The following is a 20,780-nucleotide window of genomic DNA, read 5'->3' on the forward strand; positions in this document are numbered from 1 at the left end:
CTGACAATACTAAATGCTGACAAGGATAGAGAACAACTGGAACTCTCATACATTACTGGTGGGACTGCAAAATGGTATAGCCACTTTGGAAAAGAGTTTGGCAGTATTTTATAAAGTTAAACATGCACTTACCACATGAGCCAGCAAGCCCACTTCAAGATATTTACCCAGGAGAAATGAAAACATATCCACACAAAGACCTGTATGCTAATATGTTATACAGCTTTATTCATAATAGTCAATGTTAACAACCTAGTGACTGGATAAACAAGCTGTAGTACAACCATATAATACTACTCAGCAATAAGAAGGAGCTGTCATGGATTGAACTGTGTCCCACAAAAATGTGTACATCGATTTGGCTGGGCTATGATTCCCTGTACTGTATGATTGTCCACCATTTTTTCATCTGATGGGATTTTCCCATGTGTTGTAAATCTTGCCTTATGATGTTAATGAGGAGGGGTGGGTGGCGACTGTGTTGATGAAGCAGGACTCAATCTACAGACTGGATTGTGTCTTGAGCCAGTTTCTTTTGGGGTATAAAAGAGAGAAGCAAGCACAGAGACAGGGGGACCTCACATCACCAGAAAGCAGTGCCAAGAGCAGAGCGCATTCTTTGGACCTGAGGCTCCTATGCAGAGAAGCTCCTAGTCCAGGGGAAGACTGATGACAAGAACCTTCCTCCAGAGTCAACAGAGAGAGAAAGCCTTCCTCTGGAGCTAATGCCTGAATTTAGACTTTTAGGCTACTTTACTGTGAGGAAATAAATTTGTCTTTGTTAAAGCCATCCACTTGCGGTATTTCTGTTACAGCAGCACCAGATAACTAAGACAGGGGCAAACTACTAATACACGCAACAACATGAAGGAATCTCAAATGCAGTTTGCTAAGTATAAGAAGCCAGTTACAAAAGACTATCTACTATATGATTCTACTATTATTTGACATTCTAAAAATAAAACTACACAGGTAGAATTTAGATCAATGGTTGCCGGGGGGTGGGGGTGGACAGAGGCCTAGAGAAAAAGAACTGACAACAAACCGTTACGAAAGAACTTTTAGGGGTGATGGAACTATCCTACATCTCAAATGTGGTGGTGGTTACACAGCTATAAGTATACATCAAATTCTATATCTAAAAATGATGATATTATTTTATGTAAATTATACCTTAATAAACCTGACTGAAAAAAAAAGATGACAAAGGTAGATTCTCTGCAATCATACTCATGGTCTAGTAGGAAAAACAAATAATTGCAACAGAACTAGGTAAATGTTATAACAAGATATAAACAAAGTACTACAGTAAAATGGAGGAAGAGAAACAAAGTCTTCTCAGAGTGGGAAAAAGCATTTTCAGAGAAGATAATGTCTAAGCTACCTCTTAAAGCTAACGCTAACAAGCATGACTTTGACATGCAGAGAAGAAAGGCATCCAACCAGTGGGAACAGTTGACAGAAAAGCACATAGTTACATAAGGGCAAGACCTACTAAGGAATAAGAAGTTCAGTATGGCTTGAGTATGGTGAGAGATGAAAGAAAGTATAGGACCAGTTGGGGCCCGACTTTTAGGGGCTAGGGATACAGAAGTGAACAAAAATGTCTGTTCTTACAGAACATACAGTAGGGTGAAACTGACAAAATACGTATGTTATATATGAGAAGATAAATCCATAGCAAAAATAAATCAGGGAAGGAGGATAAAGAGCGTGATGGGGGAGCAGGGAGAGAGTGATCTAGAAAGATGTTAAACTTCTATAAACTATAAAAAATATAGCCACTGAATGGGCAAAGGAAATGAACAGACACTTCACCAAAGAAGACATTCAAGCGGCCAACAGACACATGAGGAAATGTTCACTATCAATAGCCATTAAAAACCAAAACCCAGTGCCGTCGAGTCGACTCCGACTCATAGCGACCCTACAGGCCAGAGTAGAACTGCCTCATAGAGTTTCAAAGAAGCGCCTGGTGGATATGAACTGCCGACCCTTTGGTTAGCAGCCGTAGCACTTAACCACTACGCCACCAGGGTTTCCTCAATAGCCATTAGAATAATGAAAATCAAAACCACAATGAGATACCATCTCACCCAGGCATTACTGCCATGAATCAAAAAAACATGAAATAACAAATGTTGGAGAGGCTGCAGGGAGAACAGAACTCTTCTGTACTGCTGGTGGGAATGCAAAATGATACAACCATTTTGGAAAACAATATGGCACTTCCTTAGAAAGCTAGAAATAGAAATACCATACGATCCAGCAATCACACTCCTAGGAGTATACCCTAGATAAATAACAGTCGTCACACAAATAGACATATGCACACTCATGTTCACTGGAGCATTGATCACAATAGCAAAAAGATGGAAAAAACCTAGATGCTCATCAACAGATGAATCGATAAACTGTGGTACATACACACAATGGAGTATTACACGATAAAGAACAATGATGAATCTGTGAAGAATCTCATAACATGGATGAATGTGGAGGGCATTACGCTGAGTGAAATAACTCAATCACAAAAGGACAAATATTGTATGAGACCACTATTATAAAAACTCATGAAAAGGTTTACCCACTAAAAGAAACAATTTTTGATGGTCACGAGGGAGGGGTGGGGTGGGGATGGAAAATCACCAAACAGACAATAGATAAGTGATAACTTTGGTGAAGGGTAAGACAGTACACAATACTGACAAAGCCAGCACAACCTGTATAAGGCAATGTCATGGAAGCTCCACAGACACATCAACTCCCTGAAGGACCCAAATGCTGGGCTGAGGACTGTGGGGACCATGGTCTCAGGGAACATCTAATTCAATTGGCATAACATAGTTTATAAAGAAAATGTTCTACATTCTACTTTGATGAGTAGAATCTGGCATCTTAAAAGCCTGTGAGCAGCCATCTAAGATATTCCACTGGTCTCGCCCCTTCAGGAACAAGGAAGAATGGAGAAAACTAAAGATACAATGGAAGATTCGTCCAAAGGACTAATGGACCACATCTACCACGGCCTCCACCAGACTGAGTCCAGGACAACTAGATGGTGCCCAGCTACCACCACTGACTGCTCTGACAGGGATCACAATAGAATGTGCCGGACAGAACTGGAGAAAAATGTAGAACAAAATTCTAACTCAAAAAGAAAGACCAGACTTGCTAGCCTGACAGAGCCTGGAGAAACCCTAAGAGTATGGCCCCCAAACACCTTTTCTGCTCAGTAATGAAGTCACTTCTGAGGTTCACCCTTCAGCCAAGGACTGGACAGGCCCATAAAACAAAACGAGACTAAAGGGGCACACCAGCCCAGGAGTAGGGACTAGGAGACTGGAGGGCACAGGAAAGCTGGTAATATGGAACCCAAGATTGAGGAGGGAAAGTGTAAACATGTCATGAGGTTGTTAACCAATATCACAGAACAATGTGTGTACTGACTGTTTCATGAGAAACTAGTTTGTCCTGTAAACCTTCATCTAAAGTACAATAAAAATTAAAAAAAAAAAAAGATCAGACTTGTTGGCCTGTAAGAGACTGAAGAAACTCTGAGAGTACGCCCCCAGACACCCTTTCAGCTCAGTAATGAAGTCACTCCCTTAAGCCAAAGATTGCACAAGCCCATAAAACAAAACGAGACTAAAGGGAAATACCAGGGGCAAAACTAGAAGGCAGGAGAGAACACAAAAGCTAGTAATAGGGAACCCAAGGTTGAGAAGGGAGAGTCCTGACATGTTGCAGGGCTGTTAACCAATGTCATAAAACGATACATGTACTATTTAATGAGAAACTAGTCTGTTCTGTATACCGTCATCTAAAGTACAATTTAAAAAACATATATATTAAAAAAACCATATACATGTATATAAAAACCAAACCCAGTGCCGTCGAGTCGATTCCGACTCATAGTGATCCTATATACATGTATATATGTACGTATATACATGTATATATATACATGTTGTGTGTGTATATATATATAGTCACTGAAATCAGAAGTCGGAGGACAGAGATGAAGAAAAGAGTACCATATTTGTTGCAAGTAATGTGTGTTTTCTACATTTGTTTGCCAACCACACCCTCCTCCCACAAGGTATTTTCCTAAATGCCACTATGCCATTTTTTTCCTACATCTTCCTATTAAAAAAAAAAAAAATTAGCACAGCATGCTTACGAAAAAACTTCACAGAGTGAGGGCACGGTTGGAAAACAAACATAGACAGCGTGCATTATTGTGTAAATTAGAAGAAAGATATGAATCACAAGAGAGATTGAAAATAAGAAAGGTTAAGAGACATGAAAAGAAAGAGAAGAACCAACATATTACATATTAGGAGATCCAGAATACAAACAGATAGAGAAAGAAGAGGTATTACTCATGAGAAATGGTGAAACACATGAATCCTCAGATTCAAGAAGCACAACCACTCCTAAACAAGTTATGATGAAAATACAGAACTCTAAAAACAAAGAAAAGATACTAAAAGCAATCAGAAAGACAGATTATCTGTAAAGTTAAAAAATTAGATGATAATAGAGACAACTTCAACAGTAATAAAAGTGACCAGAGAAGAACAGATACCTTCAAAAAGTGAGAGAAAATAATTGTCAACTTGAATTCTATACCCAGCTAAACTATATTCAAGAGTGAAGACAACATATGAGCATTTTTAGACAATGACTAAGTGAGTTCGCTTCAGGAAGAAATTGAATTAAAGAATAAAGAGTAAGATGCAAGACATACTTGTTATCCAAATGTTTCATAAGAATATCAGTAAATCTAAGCAGTATGGAGAAATACAATTGTCATTATTCACCATATTCAGGACCCTTCCTTGCAAAAGGATTATACAAGCCTACTTTGTGGAACTCAAACATGGTGGGATAAACTCCAGCACAGCCATGTGATTTCTTTCAGCCTATAAAATGTGAACAGAAGTTACATATCACTTCTGAGCAGAAAGAAGCTCTACAAGCCAATACATGTTCATCATGTTTCTTTTCCCTCTGATGGTGTAGTGAAATGAGTTCCTTTATGTGGCCTTTTGCCTTGGTTCTTTGGAAAAATGGCCTGGGAAATTTTTTCCCCTAGGGTTTCCGGGTAAGACATGAGGAGTAATTTTTGCCCTAGTTCTTTAGAGGAGCAACTTGGGGACGTGGGGGCTCCCAGGTTGTTTTCTACTCCAGAGGGCTTGTTACTTTTATCCAGGGGATTTCCAAGTTGATTGTCATTTCCTGGGTAAGCTGTAAACAACTTGATGGTTTAATACTTTTGTCTGGCCCTGGGCTGCACTCTACCCTGTGACTGGTCTATTTTATGCACCTTACAGGGATTGGTCAACTTACTATTAAAAAAGTAACTTGAAAATCCACCTAAGAGGACTGAGTGACTTGCAGTCCACCACAGGGATTGGTCAGTTGTGGTCCTGCTGTGACGGTCATACCTTGAAATGGACAAGGAGTTTGCTTATATAAGTAGCCAACCCCACAGAGATTTTTAGAAAGAAAAGAGAAAAAAAGCAGAAAGAAGCAAAGAGAGAGGAAATGAGGAAGCTCCTAAAAGAGCTGCAATATGGGTCAAGAGCTGTAACACTAAAGATGGCAAGAGGCCCAGAAGGGCCCCTACCACGGAGCCTGCAGTAACAGGCCTAGAGGGGGATCTGTGGTGGAGGTGGCAGTGAAAGCAAAAAGCGGCTGTGAGGAAAGCAGCTGAGAGAGCTGAGCAAGCTGATACATTGGCCATGAGCTGAGCCAGTTAGTGGTGGAGAGACCAACGGTGGGGAGACCGAAGGCGGAGAGGAAGCATACACAGCTAAGAGAGGATCTGCTTGCACAGCCGAGAGAAGGGCTGCCTACTTGCAGGACCAAAAGAAGGGCTGCCTACTTGCACTGCCAAGAGAAAGACCTGTTTGCATGGCTGAAATGAGCTGAGAGAGCTGTCCTGCACTGAAAAGAAGGAATGTGCTCTCCACTTTGCCTATGTGCTTCCTGATCCTGATCCTGATCCTGATCCTGATCCTGATCCTGAGTTGTAGCCTGTTCCCTCCAAGTTGATCCTGATCCCAAGTTGTAACCTGTCACATTCTTCATAAACCACTTAATTGTAGGTACAGTTCATGAGTTCTATGAGACGTTACAATGAACTGCTGAACTCAAACAGGAGAAGAAGAAGTGCTGAGGAGACGAGAGGCTGGTGTCAAAGATGGACTGGCACAGCAGTTTGGAGAAGTTGGGAATCTGGGATGTATCTGAGCTCTCCATCATAGTAATAAGCTTTGTGCTGATACTTCTTTATGAAATTATTCATTTAGATGGTAACCAAAGTTCAGAATTGTACAAAGTCTGAGGCAGGGGATGGCAAGAGATAAGGCAAGATCCAAATTACGTATATACCATACTAAAGAAGTTGGCCTTTATCCAGTGAAATACGGAAGATTATTAATTTATTGGAAGAAAAATCAAATGATCAGCTTTTCATTTTAGATAAAATATTCAGCAGTTATGGAGGGTAGATTTGAAGGGAGACGAGACTACAACAGGAAGTTATTGCACCTAAACAGACAAAAAATGATAACTGCCTGAAATAGGGCAATGGTAGTAGAGATGTAGAAGAGAAGGATTACAAAAATATTCAGTATGCCAAATCATATCCAAAACAAAACGGTCAAAGTAATCACCCAAAGTTATCATGGAAAAGACCAAATTCCAATCAAAATACCCTGTTCAACACAGCACAGCCCAAATTTAATTCTATCAAAAAAGGGTCAAAATTATGTCCTATTGGCATAAAGAGAAGGTATATTAAAAATTCATCTACATGGCACCCTCCCTCAATTCAGAAGAGATGGTAATAATGTAAGAAACCAAGTATCACATGTATTATATACTTGTACTCTTTGGATAGATAAAAAAGAAGATAAAGAATTCCTGGTGAAAAATATATGAAAGAAAGAATCATTCCTTCATATTAATGTGTTCAATGTAGTAGTATATAAAAGTCACAAAAAAATAATGATTAACATTCTGCTTTCTTAGAGGATCAATAAACAGGAATAAGAGTAGGACATACTTGTAGAAGATCAGGAAATGGATCTAAATACACTGGAGAATACAAGTATAGCTGAAGAAATGGGGTACCCAGAATTTACACTTCAAAGCTTCATGAAGGCTGGGTCCGTATCTATCTTGTTCATTATTTCATCCCCAACATCTACCCAGTATCATGCCTGGCACACCATTTCTGCTCCATAAATATTCACTGAAGGAATAAATCAATCATCCCATACAAAACAGAAAGATATTTAGTTGTTTCATAAAGGAAAATAGTATTATTTTTGCTATTAAAAAAATTAGTAGAGCGTGTCATGGATTGAATTGTGTTCCCCAAAAATATCTGTCAAGAAAGGGCCACATGAACCAGCGACTACATTATCCTGAGACCAGAAGAACTAGATGGTGCCCGCTACAACCGATGACTGCCCTGACAAGGAACACAACAGAGAACCCCTGAGGGAGCAGGACAGCAGTAGGATGCAGACCACAAATTCTCATAAGACCAGACTTCATGGTCTGAGACTAGAAGGACCCCAGTGGTCATGGCCCCCAGAGCTTCTGTTGGCCCAGGACAGGAACCATTCCCAAAGCCAACTCTTCAGACATGGATTGGACTGGACCATGGGTTGGAGAGGGATGCTGGTGAGGAGTGAGCTTCTTGGATCACATGGACACTTGCGATTATGTTGGCATCTCCTGCCTGGAGGGGAGATGAGAGGGTGGAGGGGGTTAGAAGCTGGCAAAAAGGACACGAAAAGAGAGAGTGGAGGGAGAGAGCAGGCTGTCTCATTAGGGGGAGAGTAATTGGGAGTATGTCGCAGGGTGTACATGGGTTTTTGTGTGAGAGACTGACTTGATTTGTAAACTTTCACTTAAAGCACAATAAAAATTATTAAAAAAAAAATATATATATATATATATATATCTGCCAACTTGGTTAGGCCATGATTCCCAGTATTGTGTGGCTGTCTTCCATTCTGCCATAGTAATTTATGTTAAAGACAATTAGGGTGGGATTTAACACCCTTATTAAGGTCACATCCCTGATCCAATGTTTCCCTGGAGTATGGCCTGTACCACCTTTTATCCCACAAGAGATAAAAGAGAAGGGGAGCAAGAAGAGAGTGGAGACCTTATACCACTAAGAAAGCAGTGCTGGGAGCAGAGCACATCCTTTGGATCCAAGGGTCCTGCACGAGAAGCTCCTAGTTCAGGGGAAGATTGATAACAAGGACCTTACTCCAGAGCCAACAGAGAAAGCCTTCCCCTGGAACTGACACCCTGAATTTGGACTTCCAGCCTACTAGACTGTGAGAAAGCAAACTTTTCTTTGTTAAAGCCATTCACTTGTGATATTGCTGTTACAGCAGCACTAGATAACTAAGACAACATGCTTATGAAAATACCTCTGGGGGATGCGGCTGGCAAACAACTGCAGAAGGTGCGCGTTATTTGCATTAAAATACAGTAAAGCCCAGAAAACCCTATGCGTCAGTTCTACTCTGTCGCGTGGGGTCACTATGAGTCAGATATTGACTCCACGGCCCCAAACAACAATATCATATTATTAAATCACAAAAGAGATAAATGTAGTCAATATAGCAGTATGTAAAAATACTCCAATTTAAAATCTTATTCATAATGCATTCTTTGACTTTTCAAATAAATTTCTTACTTGAAAATTTAAATGTTAAATTCTAGTTAAATCACAACATAATCTACAGAAGTGAATAATCTTACCCCATAGACTGAAGTATATGGTAGCTTTATTCAGTATCTCCATCACGGAAACAAACCAACTTCAAGGAAAAACCATCTGAAAATTAAACCCACCCACTGCCGTCGAGTTGATTCTGACTCATAGTGACCCTGTAGGACCGGGTAGAACTGCCCCGTAGAGTTTCCAAGGAGTGCCCGGTGGACTCAAACTGCCGACCTTTTGGTTAGCAGCGGTAGAACTTAACCACTATACCACCAGGGTTTCCATTTGAATATTAAAAAAAAAAAAAAATTTTTTTTTAGAGGCCCATTATTATATCCTAACAAATACTAAAGATAACACCTCATATCTTTATAAATAAATATATTAATTAAAAAAAAAAAAACACTGCTCTCAAGTCAATTTCAACTCATAACGACTCTGCAGGGCAGAACAGAACTGCCCCATACGTTCCAATGAGCAGCTGGTAGATTCAAACTGCTGACCTTTTGGTTAGCAGGTGAAGCTCTTAACCACTGTGCCACCAGGGCTCCAGTACATAAAAAAAAAAAATACCCAAAAAATGATTAAAGTCCACTTTCTTACAGGATCAATATACAACTTCATTTCAATCTTGGAAGCTAAGCCATTGTGGAAGGTACAATCTTAATTACAATCTTAACCATGAGAGTAAAGAAGCTAACTCCAGGACCTTGTGCAATGATGAACTGTATCAAACATTAATAGGGTTACTCTTGGTGGACAGTTTTCAACAGAGCTTCCAGACTAAGACAGACAAGACTATCTTAGACTAAGATAGACAAAAAAGAGTGGCCTGGTGACCTATTTCCAAAATGAGCCCATGAAAACCCTATGGTGTACAACAGATAATACCGTCCAATACAGCACCGGAAGACAAGCCCTCTGGGTTGGAAGGTACCCAGAATACAGCATGGCCACAACAGTGGACTCAAACATACCGACTATGGTGCAGATGGCGCAGGACCAGCCTGTTGTACGTAGGATAAGCAGGAGTCAGAACCAACTCAACCGCAACTAACAACAACCACCTGAGGTGTTGTTGGTTCATATGCAATTTCCTCCAACAAAATTAAAGAGAAGTCCTTGACAATACCTGAAGATCTTAAAAAAAAAAAAAAAGCTGAAATTTTACAGAATTGGCTTCCTTTAATGCAAATAGTACTTGCTTTAATGACTTCCAAGAACCACTATGCTTTTCACACTATGTTAAGAATCTGATGAAGCTGGAAGTATACATGAAGAAACTATAAAGACATTTCCCTCCTGTATTAAAACAATGAATTAACAAAGAAAGCTACACCTAGGGTCATACTTTTAGTACTAATAAAAATATTCTCTATCAGAAGCTAATGAATTTCCTGCAAGCCCTACATCTCAAAGAAGGAAGCATAAGCCCCAGTATTAGTACACAAAAGACTGACTGTCATATAAAGTGAAAATACCAGTAGAAATTTAACCTGGCTAATATTTTTTATTAGTACTCTACAAAGTTCCATGGGTTTTGAGTGGCTCACCCCAATCCTACTTTTTCCCATAACCCTGTTATTTTTAGTCCAATATTGCAGAACACAAAGCATTATGACAAAAACATCTATGGTATACCTATTCCATAAGGTTGTTGTTAGAATTAAAGCAAGTTAAGGCACATAACGCACGTCAAACAGAAGCTGGCATATAGTACGCATTAAATAAATCCCAGCTATTCGTATTATCTATTATAACACAAAAGAATCAGTCAACTTCAACTCAAAATTATCAATATACTTTTCCTCTTCTTCCAGAGCCACAGATCATCTCACCATAACTGAAAGTAAAACGTTACCCCAAAAAGCTTGAAAATAGATTAAGAATCACAAGTCCATCAGATGTTTTAGTAAACTAATAAAAAAAAAACACTCATAAGGAGTAAGATGTATATTAACTTACATGTGACAGACTGACTTGACTTGTAAACGTTCACTTGAAGCTCAATAAAAGTTAATAAAAAAAAAAAAAAAACCCACTCAAATAAAACAGGTACCGCCCCACCCAACCCCTAACAGAAGAGTCACGAACAGCAGAGAAAGCTATTCTGAAATCTTTGAATTCTATTTCTGCTTGACATCTATTAATTTCAAAGCAGTATGATCTAAAAAAATTAGTTGGTGACGATGTTAATCATCTTATGCCTTTCTATAACTTAATCTAAAGATAATTTTCCTCCATTTTAGACACCAGTGACTCTTTAAATTAGTGCCTACTTTATAGGGTCCCTATGAGTCAGAATCAACGGCAACGGGTTTGGGTTTTTTTGTTTGTTTCTAGAAAGATATGGTGACACGCCATTTGAAATTGATTAACTATCATATTACCACTATCAGGATTGATTTTTTTTTTTCAAGTTGTGTGCATTAACATGAAATCAACACTTTTTTAAAAGACGCTTTGTGTTAAAATGTTTTATATATGTATCATGTATTTACAAGCTCTGGTATAATGAGTATTTTTATTCAAGATATTGAAGCCCAATATAAAGATCTGGATTCAACCAGATACCATATGCAGGATTTGAGAAATTATATTTATATTACTTTATGAGAGAAGTATTTTCACTAGAAAAATAAAATCCAAACACCTCATCAGAGGCCCAATTACTTGAAGCACCGACAATTTTAAGAGATTTACTACAGTTTATAAATAAAAACACCACACCAATGAAGTCATTGTTCATTGGACAAAGATCTCACTGAGCAAGGAGAAATTATTTTTCAGTTCTCAAGAAACAGATTTATCTCTAACAAAACATAATTGAAACCTCATCAGTTTTTCAGATTTCTGTAACAATATATACAGAAAATCTAGTCCATAAGCCCTCTCTAAAACTTCAATATTTATAGAATATAAATTAATTAAAAGATTTAATTAAAATAAAAAATCTTTATAAAATAAAAATTTAATCTACTAGATTAGTTCAGCTAGGTCAAGAGAAGTCTGAAAAATACACCCAAGGACCCGGGCACAGTACAGACAACAAAACTTAAGAGTACAAGAATCAGATAGTTAGAGAAGCTCAGAAGTCATTTGATGTCCAATTTCCTATACAACGTAAGAGTCCACTCTACGAAATTCCCCGTATGCACTCTTCCAAAACCTCCCACAACAAGAACTTTTCTACTTCACAAAGCACATTTCAATCACATAAATTATTCCTAGACAAATCCAATTAAATATTTGAAGAAAAAATAAGGACCACACATACACGCGAAGATATTTCTTTAAAAATCTAAAACTGGGAATACTTCATGAAAATTGTTTAGTCAATTAGAAAGAACTTGTGTACTCCCAACAGTTTTTAAGCCGTAGACTCATTAGACATCTATCCACAAATACACATTAGAAGAGAGCTAATGAAAAACTGCTAGAGTAAAAGGAACAAACTACTTTAAGAGTAGGTTATAAGAGACTTTTAAAAACAAAGAATTGCTCTTCTTAGGGGTAAAACAAATACTGAAGTAACTCAAAATTGTACAGTGAAAATTCAAGCTGCATGACAAGTACCTTCATAATAGTCTGAAAATGATAAGAGAAATGTGCATTGATGTTTCAACAACATATCTTTGGCAGAAAAGAGTAACAGAAACTAGGCTTCCTATTCATTTAATGAAAAGATTATCTGTATTACCAGAACAAACATGACATTTTCATTTAACAAACACTTTTTAAGTACCAAGCACTGTGAAAAGTTCTGAAAGCACAAAGATTTAAAAGAAGAAAAGTTATTGTTTATTTTTTTAAGTACCATTTAAAAAAAAAAAACATATCCTGGACATTTTTCTTTCAAGCATACAAAAACTATTTTTAAAGTTTTCAAGAGCGTATTTGTGAAAAGAGATACTTTATAAGATAAAAATTTTAATTAGTTCAGCAATCCGGTCACTATGAGTTGGAATCACGTCAACAGCAATTGATAATATCAGTGTGAGAAACAAAAAGCTTACTCAGTTTCCTTTTCTGTAATTCCCAAAGAATTAAAAAAAAAATCCTGATTTTTCAGTTCCCAAACAATTTCTCAATTTAAAATGCACTAATTCAAGTGGAAGGAAACAAGATTGTATCCTTAACCCCCAACCTCACCACCATCAAGTCAAGTCCGACTCACAGCGACCCTATAGGACAGGGCAGAACTGCTCCACGGGGTTTCCGAGGCCGTAAATCTTTACAGGAGCAGACTGCCACATCTTTCTCCTGCAGAGTTGATGGTGGGTTCAAACCACTGCGCTCTCCAAAATTATCAATTCTATCATTTCTAAGAAACTATAAAATCTTTCAAATTTTTGTTCCAATTCACCCAAATTCCTTTTATCATTAACATTAATAAGTAAGCAAACAGCATATGTTTTTAAACTATACAAATGTTCTTAAACTTTGAACCACTTATTCCTCTTCTGGAAATTTAGATGCACCACAAACACTTTAATACCAAAAAAGAAAAAAAGTTTACTCAAAAATAACTCACTTCTTTATATAATAAAAACTATAAAACATAGGGAAAAAAAAGTAAGGAAGATCTAAATGCAGGAACTGACTCAACAGCAACTAACAACAACAAATAGAGAGGTACCGCGTGTCCATACTCAGTGTTCTCCAAACTGATCTACAGATTCAATGCCGCCCTATCAACACTCCAGCTTGCTTTCGGCAGAAAGTGACAAGCTGATGCTAAAATGTATACGGAAATGCAAAGGACTAGAGCAACCAAAACAATTTGAAAAAAAGGAACAAAGTTGGAAGACTTGCATTCTCTAAATCAACTTACTACAAAGCTACAGTAATCAAGACAATTTGGTACTAGTGTCAGAACAGACGTACAGAGCAACGGGACGGAACCCAGACTGCGGAAAAACCCTCACATTTATGATCGCCTGATTTTTGACAAAGGTTCCAAGGCACCTCTCCAACAAACGGTGCTGGGTAAGTGGATATCCACACGCAAAAAAGGTGAATTTGGACCCTTATCTCACTCTTATCTCATCCCCCCCCCCAAAAATTAGGGTCATAATCCTAAATGTAAGGGCTAACACTGTGAAAGTATAAAACTTCTCAAAGAAAACACAGGATGTAAATGTTCTAAAATTAGATTGTGGTGATGGCTGTACAACTTTGTAAATTCAAAAAGTCACCTCTAAGAGACGACAATGGTTGTTAAATAAATTCCAATTTAGGAAGGAAGTAGTAGTGAATTGAGAGCCAGGAAGTGTAATAATAGCTATGTACAAAGAAAAAATATATAAGATAAATTTTAAAAGGCTGAAATAGCAAATTGCAGATATCTAAAATTAAAGATATTATAATAATAACAAATAGTTTAAATAGCACTAACAGTGTGCAAGGCATTATTTTATGTATTTTACAAGTATTTACTTATTTAAGTCTCACACAAATTTTTTTTTTTTTTTTTTTACAATATACAATCTCCCCCATTGTACAGATGGGGTAACTAAAGCACAAAGAAGTTTTAAAAACTCGCTCAATCTCAACAACAAAGTAAATAAAATTAAAAAAAAAAAAAAAAACTTGCTCAAGGTCACAACAGGGTATTAAGAAAGTAAACCAAACCAAAAAAAACCAAACCTACTGCTGCTGAGTGGATTCCGACTCACAACAGCCCCACTGGGTTTCCAAGGCTGTAAATCTCTATGGAAACAAACTGCCCCACATTTCTCAAAGCCACTGGTGGCTTTTAACTGCCGACCTCTCAGTTACTACTCGATCTCTTTAACCACTGCGCCACCAGGGCTCCTTGTTGCGAAAATGATCTTTTTTTCTCTTTACCTACATATCTTTACCATTAAAAAGCCAAATCATTGCTAGCAATTCCAACTCATAGCGACGCTACAGGATATAGTAGAATTGCCCCATAGGGTTTCCAAGACTGTAAATCTTTACAGAATCTCCTGCAGCATAGAACCACCAACTTGTAGGCTAGCAGTCAAGTGCTTAACCTCTGCACCACCAGGGCTTCCTGCTTTAACATTAAACCAAAAACCCACTGCTGTCAAGTCAATTCTGACTCACAGAGACCCTACAGGGTTTCCAAGGCTATAAATCTTTATGGAGCAGACTGGCACATTCTTTCTCCTGAGAAGCTGCTGGTAGATTCAAACTGCCAACCTTTGGTTAAACAGCCAAGTGATTTAGACACTGTACCACCAGGCCTCCTTTCTTTAGCATTACTACTATATTATATAGAAGCCCTGGTAGCACAGTGGTTAAGCACTCAAATGCCAACCAAAAGGTCAGCAGCTGGTACCTACCAGCCGCTCCATGGGAAAAAGATGTGGCAGTCTGTTTCTGTAAAGATTACAGCCTTGAAAACTCTGTAGGGTAGTTCTTTTCTGTCCTTTTGGGTTGCTATTATTCAGAATCCACTCAAAGGCAACAGGAACTATATTACATTTTATGCGTTTAAAGAGGTGGAAAGTAGTGGACATCATTGGTTGCCTATCAAGCATCCATTCGCCCTTCCAACTTCTTACCTAGATTTTTATTTGGGTATCCACCCCTTCTCATACAGTCCATGTACTTCAGAGAAAACTGGTCCATCCTTAGTATAGCAGTTACCCCTGCTTGGCTTAAGTCAATCGCTACATTTCAGTGGCTACTGGCATTGGTTCGGCAGTCCAATCAGGACCCTTGCTTGAAATGTGAGGACCAAGAGACTCAACCTCTCTCCCCGGAGATGTGAATAAGAATATATATATGTTTTTCTTTTTTTTTATGGCCCCAACTGCCACAGGCAGCCATTCTATAACCATGAGGGCAATAGTAATAGATTGAAACTGACATGAGAAAACAAAACAGAAACAGAAAGTGGGTCTTTAATGTCGCTGTGTTGCTGGATCAACCAACTCTAAGTCTTGGCCTGCCTTTGGACTTCCAGATAAATGAGACTGTAAGTCATTTTTATTGTGTATTATTTTACTGTGTTTAATACAATTAAAGCTTTCTATTACTTATAACATGAAGTACAAATTGATATCGGGGGAGAGGGAGCTCACTAACAAGCATGTTTCTAGAATGGATTGCCTCAAACCTTAAATTTATGATGGCAGGTATTAAGAAGGGATTCTAGATACACATATCAGAATAAAAACATGCTGAATCACGATCTTTTTAAAAAACGGTTCATATCAGAGCTTCAATTTTATATGGCCCACATGGTATCTTTAAATAATTTAACTTTTAAAAAGTCATTTTTCTAAATCTAGATTTTCAGTTCTTCCTGAAAATTCAGAAGGTTATGACACCACTGGGCCTATGTTACTGCAACACAACAATCAGTTTGAACACAGTAACAGCTGCCTAAATCTAGGAGTGCACTCTTTGTCCACAGTCGACACACTGTTATCTGCTCGGTTCCTGTAGGAATGAGAGTTTGCACCATTAACATTTAGCAGGACATTATGTCAAATACCATTCAATTAGCAAAGAAAAATTACATTTCATCTTTTAGGCTATAACATTTTAATTGACATCGTAATTACTTTTCAAACAAATCATGAAATTGTATTTGTCACCAGCCCATGGGAAACACTATTCCTAAACTAAATAGCATTGAATATCTTTAAATATCTAGGGTAAAAGCCTTAAATGCGGCAGCAAGTTCCTGAAATCGTGCCAATGTATCTATTATTCTTGGTACAAAAATCTGACAAATTACTTGAGCACGCAGACACAAACGAAGACAAAAGAAAATGGTCTTAAATTGCAACAAGAAATATGTATGCTAAAGTTGACCAGGAGTTTGAAACGCTTGAATACACAGGTATATTATTAATCAAAACTAATCTATAAAACCGATTTACAAAAGAAACTGCAAGAGGATGGCAAATTTCAAAAGGATTTATAATAGAGTAAGGTTGTTGTTGTTGGGTGCCGGTGAGTTGATTTCAACTCATAGGCCCCATGTCACCAGAGCAGAACTGCCCTATAGGGTTTTCTTGGCTGTAATCTTCACAGAAGCAGATCACCAGGTCTTTCTCCCGCAGAGTCAGTGGGTGGGTCTGAACCGCCAACCTTTTTTGGTTAGTAACCAAACACTTAGCCGTTGCGCCACCAGGGCTCCAGAAGGTCAAGCTACGTTAGCAAAATCAGAAGGCAGTGCTTTATAAAGAAATACTGCTGAAGTCATATAGCTCTACCACTTACTAGCTGGGCAACTTAGGAGAAACAGGTATAGTTTAATTTTAACAATACAATCTTAATTACTTGAAGTAGCTAATATAGAATGAGTTTAACGTATCATTCTATTTTAATAGCATTCCAGAAGAAAAAAGAAAAAGTTACGGTAGCTATAAATATAGCTTAAATTTACTAATGAAATATCCAATAAAGATAGGGTAAGGGGTACACGTGGGGACCCAGTGATACAGGGACATCCTGGGTCTTTAAGTTAGAGGTTCAATGGGCTTATACTGCTATAAACTTCAGTTTTTACCATGTTACATTCTCTTGTATCCTATTTCTCACATTTTTAAGAAGTTTTAATCCATGTAATCAAAAGTTAATAATCAACTTTCTGCACCTGCATCCTGAGTGAAAATACCAACTGCATGACATGAACAATGTTTTTGATTTCTGAAGTCTTTTTTAAGAAAATTTTGGAGAAACCTTTAAAAGTTAAATATAAAATACTATTAGAGATTTCACCACTAATATTTAGCAGGACCTATGATTTTTGCGTCCTCACACTGGGAAAAGCCTATGCCTGGGCTACAAACTGCTGCTTAGGGAAGCCAATAACTCTACATAAACTCATGAGACAGATATGTTCCTGAAACGGCTGCCATTCTAAGAAACACCAAATTGCAAGCAATCTATTTAACCTTCCAGTGCCTCAGTTTCCTCATCTATAAAACAGGATACACACACAGAGGGAGTCAGTGAGTAATGCAAATGGTTAATGCACTTGGCTGCTAACTGAAAGGCTGGCAGTTCAAACCGACCTGGAGGTACCTCAGAAAAAAGGCCTGGTGGTCTACTTCCAAAAGATCACAGCCATTGAAAACCCTATGGAGTACAGGACTCCTCTGACACACACTGGGCCACCTTAAGTTGGAATCAACTCCACAATAACTGGTTTGAGAGAGAGAGACAGGATAATAGGCGGTAGTAACTTTTTTAAGTCATATTTATAATTACTGTAACTTCCTTCTTTGAGTAGAATTAAGGCTAAGGTTGACAACTATCAATCAAGAAATATTTAGGTGCAGCAGTACTAAAAACATTTCAGTTCCCATGACTTTCTAAAGACTGCCCAAAACCTCCGGTATTCCCAAAAGAGCATGACAAGTATTATAAAGGAGATACTCATGGAAGGAAAGTACCTGCCATCTAATCTTCTCTGCAACTTTCCCTGCCCTACATGAGAAAAGGAGGATGGTGAATGACATCCATTACCTTGCAAACCAGTGGCTGTAAAGGACTTAAGAAATGACCTTAAAATCTCTACCAGGCTTACAATTCTAGGCAGCATATAAGCAAACTATTACCACAGAATTTTAATTTTCCTTAATAATAAAAATGCAAGTGACTAGTCTTTGGACATTCACCCCCCACACAACACCAAACCAGTTGCAGGCAAGTCGATTCAAACTCGTGGCAACCCCGTATGTGTCAGTCAGAGTAGAACTGTGCTCCATAGGGTTTTCAACAGCTGATTTTTCAGAAGTAGATCACCAAGCCTTTCTTCCCAGTCACCTCTGTGTGGACTCGAACCCCCAACCTTTCAGTTAGCAGCTCAGCTCTTAATCATATGGAAGAGTTCAAATCCTCCTTCTGTCAAAGGAATGTTGTGTCTCTACACATAAATAACTAATTGTAGACTATTACTATCACAGACTTCTGTTCATCATCCAAAGTACATGAAGTTTACAAAAAGAAAACAAAAATCAGAAAAGAAATTTTTAAGTTCTTCTATTTTGAGGTAAAGGGATATATCAACTTACTTTATCTCCTTGAGACTCACAAACTTTTAAAGTCTCCCCACACAAGATCCCCAAAATGTTGAAAATTATTGAAGCTGTGTAACGGATAGGAGAGTTCATTATACTACTCTATTTTTATGTATATTTGAACTTTTCCATAATATAAAGTTAAAAATATATATGTATATATGTGCATCTGTATGTACTTATATATAAACTCCCGACACAACGAATTGGAAGACAGATGCTTGTTCCAAGTTTCCATAGTCCAAAACATGAATTTCATCTACCTACCTGACTCTTATTAAAGGTCTAGTGAAGGAAATAATTAACTAACCTGGATTAAATGTTTTCAAGCCTAACCTTGAAAACATTAGGTTGGTGGGCAATAAAACCAAACCCGTCGATTCCGACTCATAGTGATCCTGTAGGACAGAGTAGAACTGTCCCATAGGGTTTCCAAGGAGCAGCTGGTAGATTGGAACTGCTGACCTTTTGGTCAGCAGCCTTAGCTCTTAACCACTGTGATACTAGGGCTCCTGGTGAGACACAGAGGTTAGAATAAAGAAATCTAAAAGTCCCTCATTAGAAATGACAGCCATTTTTTTAAGAACGTTAGAGGAAGTAAAGGAAATTATTTAATATCTACTTTTTAAAGTAACATTCACAGCTCATAGTAGTGTAATCAGCAACTTCTAATCACCAAGCATGCTTCAGTGATAGGAATTTACAAAAGAAATAGACAATATACTCTATCTTCCACAATCCTTTTTTCTAATTGCTATTCAATTTTCACAAGATTACTTCAAATTTAATCTTAAATTCATTCCAAAATTTAACCTTTTTTTTTAACCTATAAAGGAAACTCTGGTAGCATAGTGGTTTAAGTGCTATGGCTGCTAACCTAAAGGTCAGCAGTTCAAATCTACCAGGCGCTCCTTGGAAACTCTATGGGGCAGTTCTACTCTGTTCTATAGGGTCACTATGAGTCGGAATCGACTCAACGGCAACGGGTTCGGTTTTTTGGTTTACGTCTAAAAATAAAACTATTCAAAATTTAAAACAAATACTAACTTTGCAACAAATTAATCTTTCATCATCACTATGAACAAGACTTTTGCTTTTAAAATTTTGTATTCTGGCAAAGGCACTTTAATATAACTTAGGCAGACCCAAAGAGTAGATAGGTCTATTCACTTACATTACTTCTCAAGCCCAAAGAAAAAGTCACAAGAACTTATTTAAAATGTTAAAAAATAAAATAAAAGCAGACATAAACATCCATCCTAAGAAAAAAATTTTCACAGGTAACTCCTCCACTACAACTCCCCAAAAACTTCCGTAGCAACAATTATTTCCTTTGCACAAAGGTGATCTATTCTCACTTTCACAAAACTTGGAACATCTAAATTTGCATAATCCCCCTTAAACTGAAAGATACAAGAAGTCGTTTCATTTAAGTGAGTAGAATTTTGTTTCTATACATGGGAGAAGCCATCAGCAGCCTGTAAAGCACATGGACTCCTCAACGCACTGAGAAAAGTATAGGCTTATAAAATATATATTTACTTACCAGATTAAAGACAGTTTCTACGATATCCCTATTGGATACTTCTCCAACTTCTACCAACCCCGTCAGCACGGCAAATTTCATTCTGATGCCTCTGATGGGGATTCCTGGTTTCAGGGACAAGGCACCCCCTTCAGTCGGGGTTTCTTCTCCTTTTCCTCCACCTCCCCCGTCATCACCTGTTGGTGGCGGGGAAGGGACACGGTTGTCTTCACTAGCCATTGCTAGTTCACGGAAAAGGGCACCTCGGAGTCACCCTGGGACAGCAGTCGCTGCACTAGCAATAAGCACAGCACACGCAACGCAAAACGAAAAGGGTCTCTGCCTTTCAACTTGTAGAGAAACCCCAAAAGCAGTTGATGTGAAAAGTCCTTGGTGTCGGCCTCCTCCTCTTGGAGAATATTTGTCCAATCTCTCTCCCCGAGGCTGACAACAACGCCAA

At 38.0% G+C, this 20,780-nt stretch overlaps 1 protein-coding gene across 4 annotated transcripts in view; it reads right to left on the bottom strand.

Moving 5' to 3' along the window:
• The window catches only part of LRBA (LPS responsive beige-like anchor protein), a 766,566-nt gene extending 746,006 nt beyond the window's left edge, over positions 1 to 20,560 (bottom strand). For all 4 annotated transcript variants that reach the window (XM_010597205.3, XM_064267558.1, XM_064267557.1 and 1 more), the window contains exon 1: positions 20,342 to 20,560. In XM_010597205.3, the coding sequence (XP_010595507.2) occupies positions 20,342 to 20,560 (219 nt within the window). The remainder of the gene's footprint in view (positions 1 to 20,341) is intronic.
• Positions 20,561 to 20,780: the final 220 nt, after the last annotated feature.

This window comes from Loxodonta africana, chromosome 13 (genome assembly GCF_030014295.1).
Source record: "Loxodonta africana isolate mLoxAfr1 chromosome 13, mLoxAfr1.hap2, whole genome shotgun sequence".
In the NCBI taxonomy this organism is placed as follows: domain Eukaryota; kingdom Metazoa; phylum Chordata; class Mammalia; order Proboscidea; family Elephantidae; genus Loxodonta; species Loxodonta africana.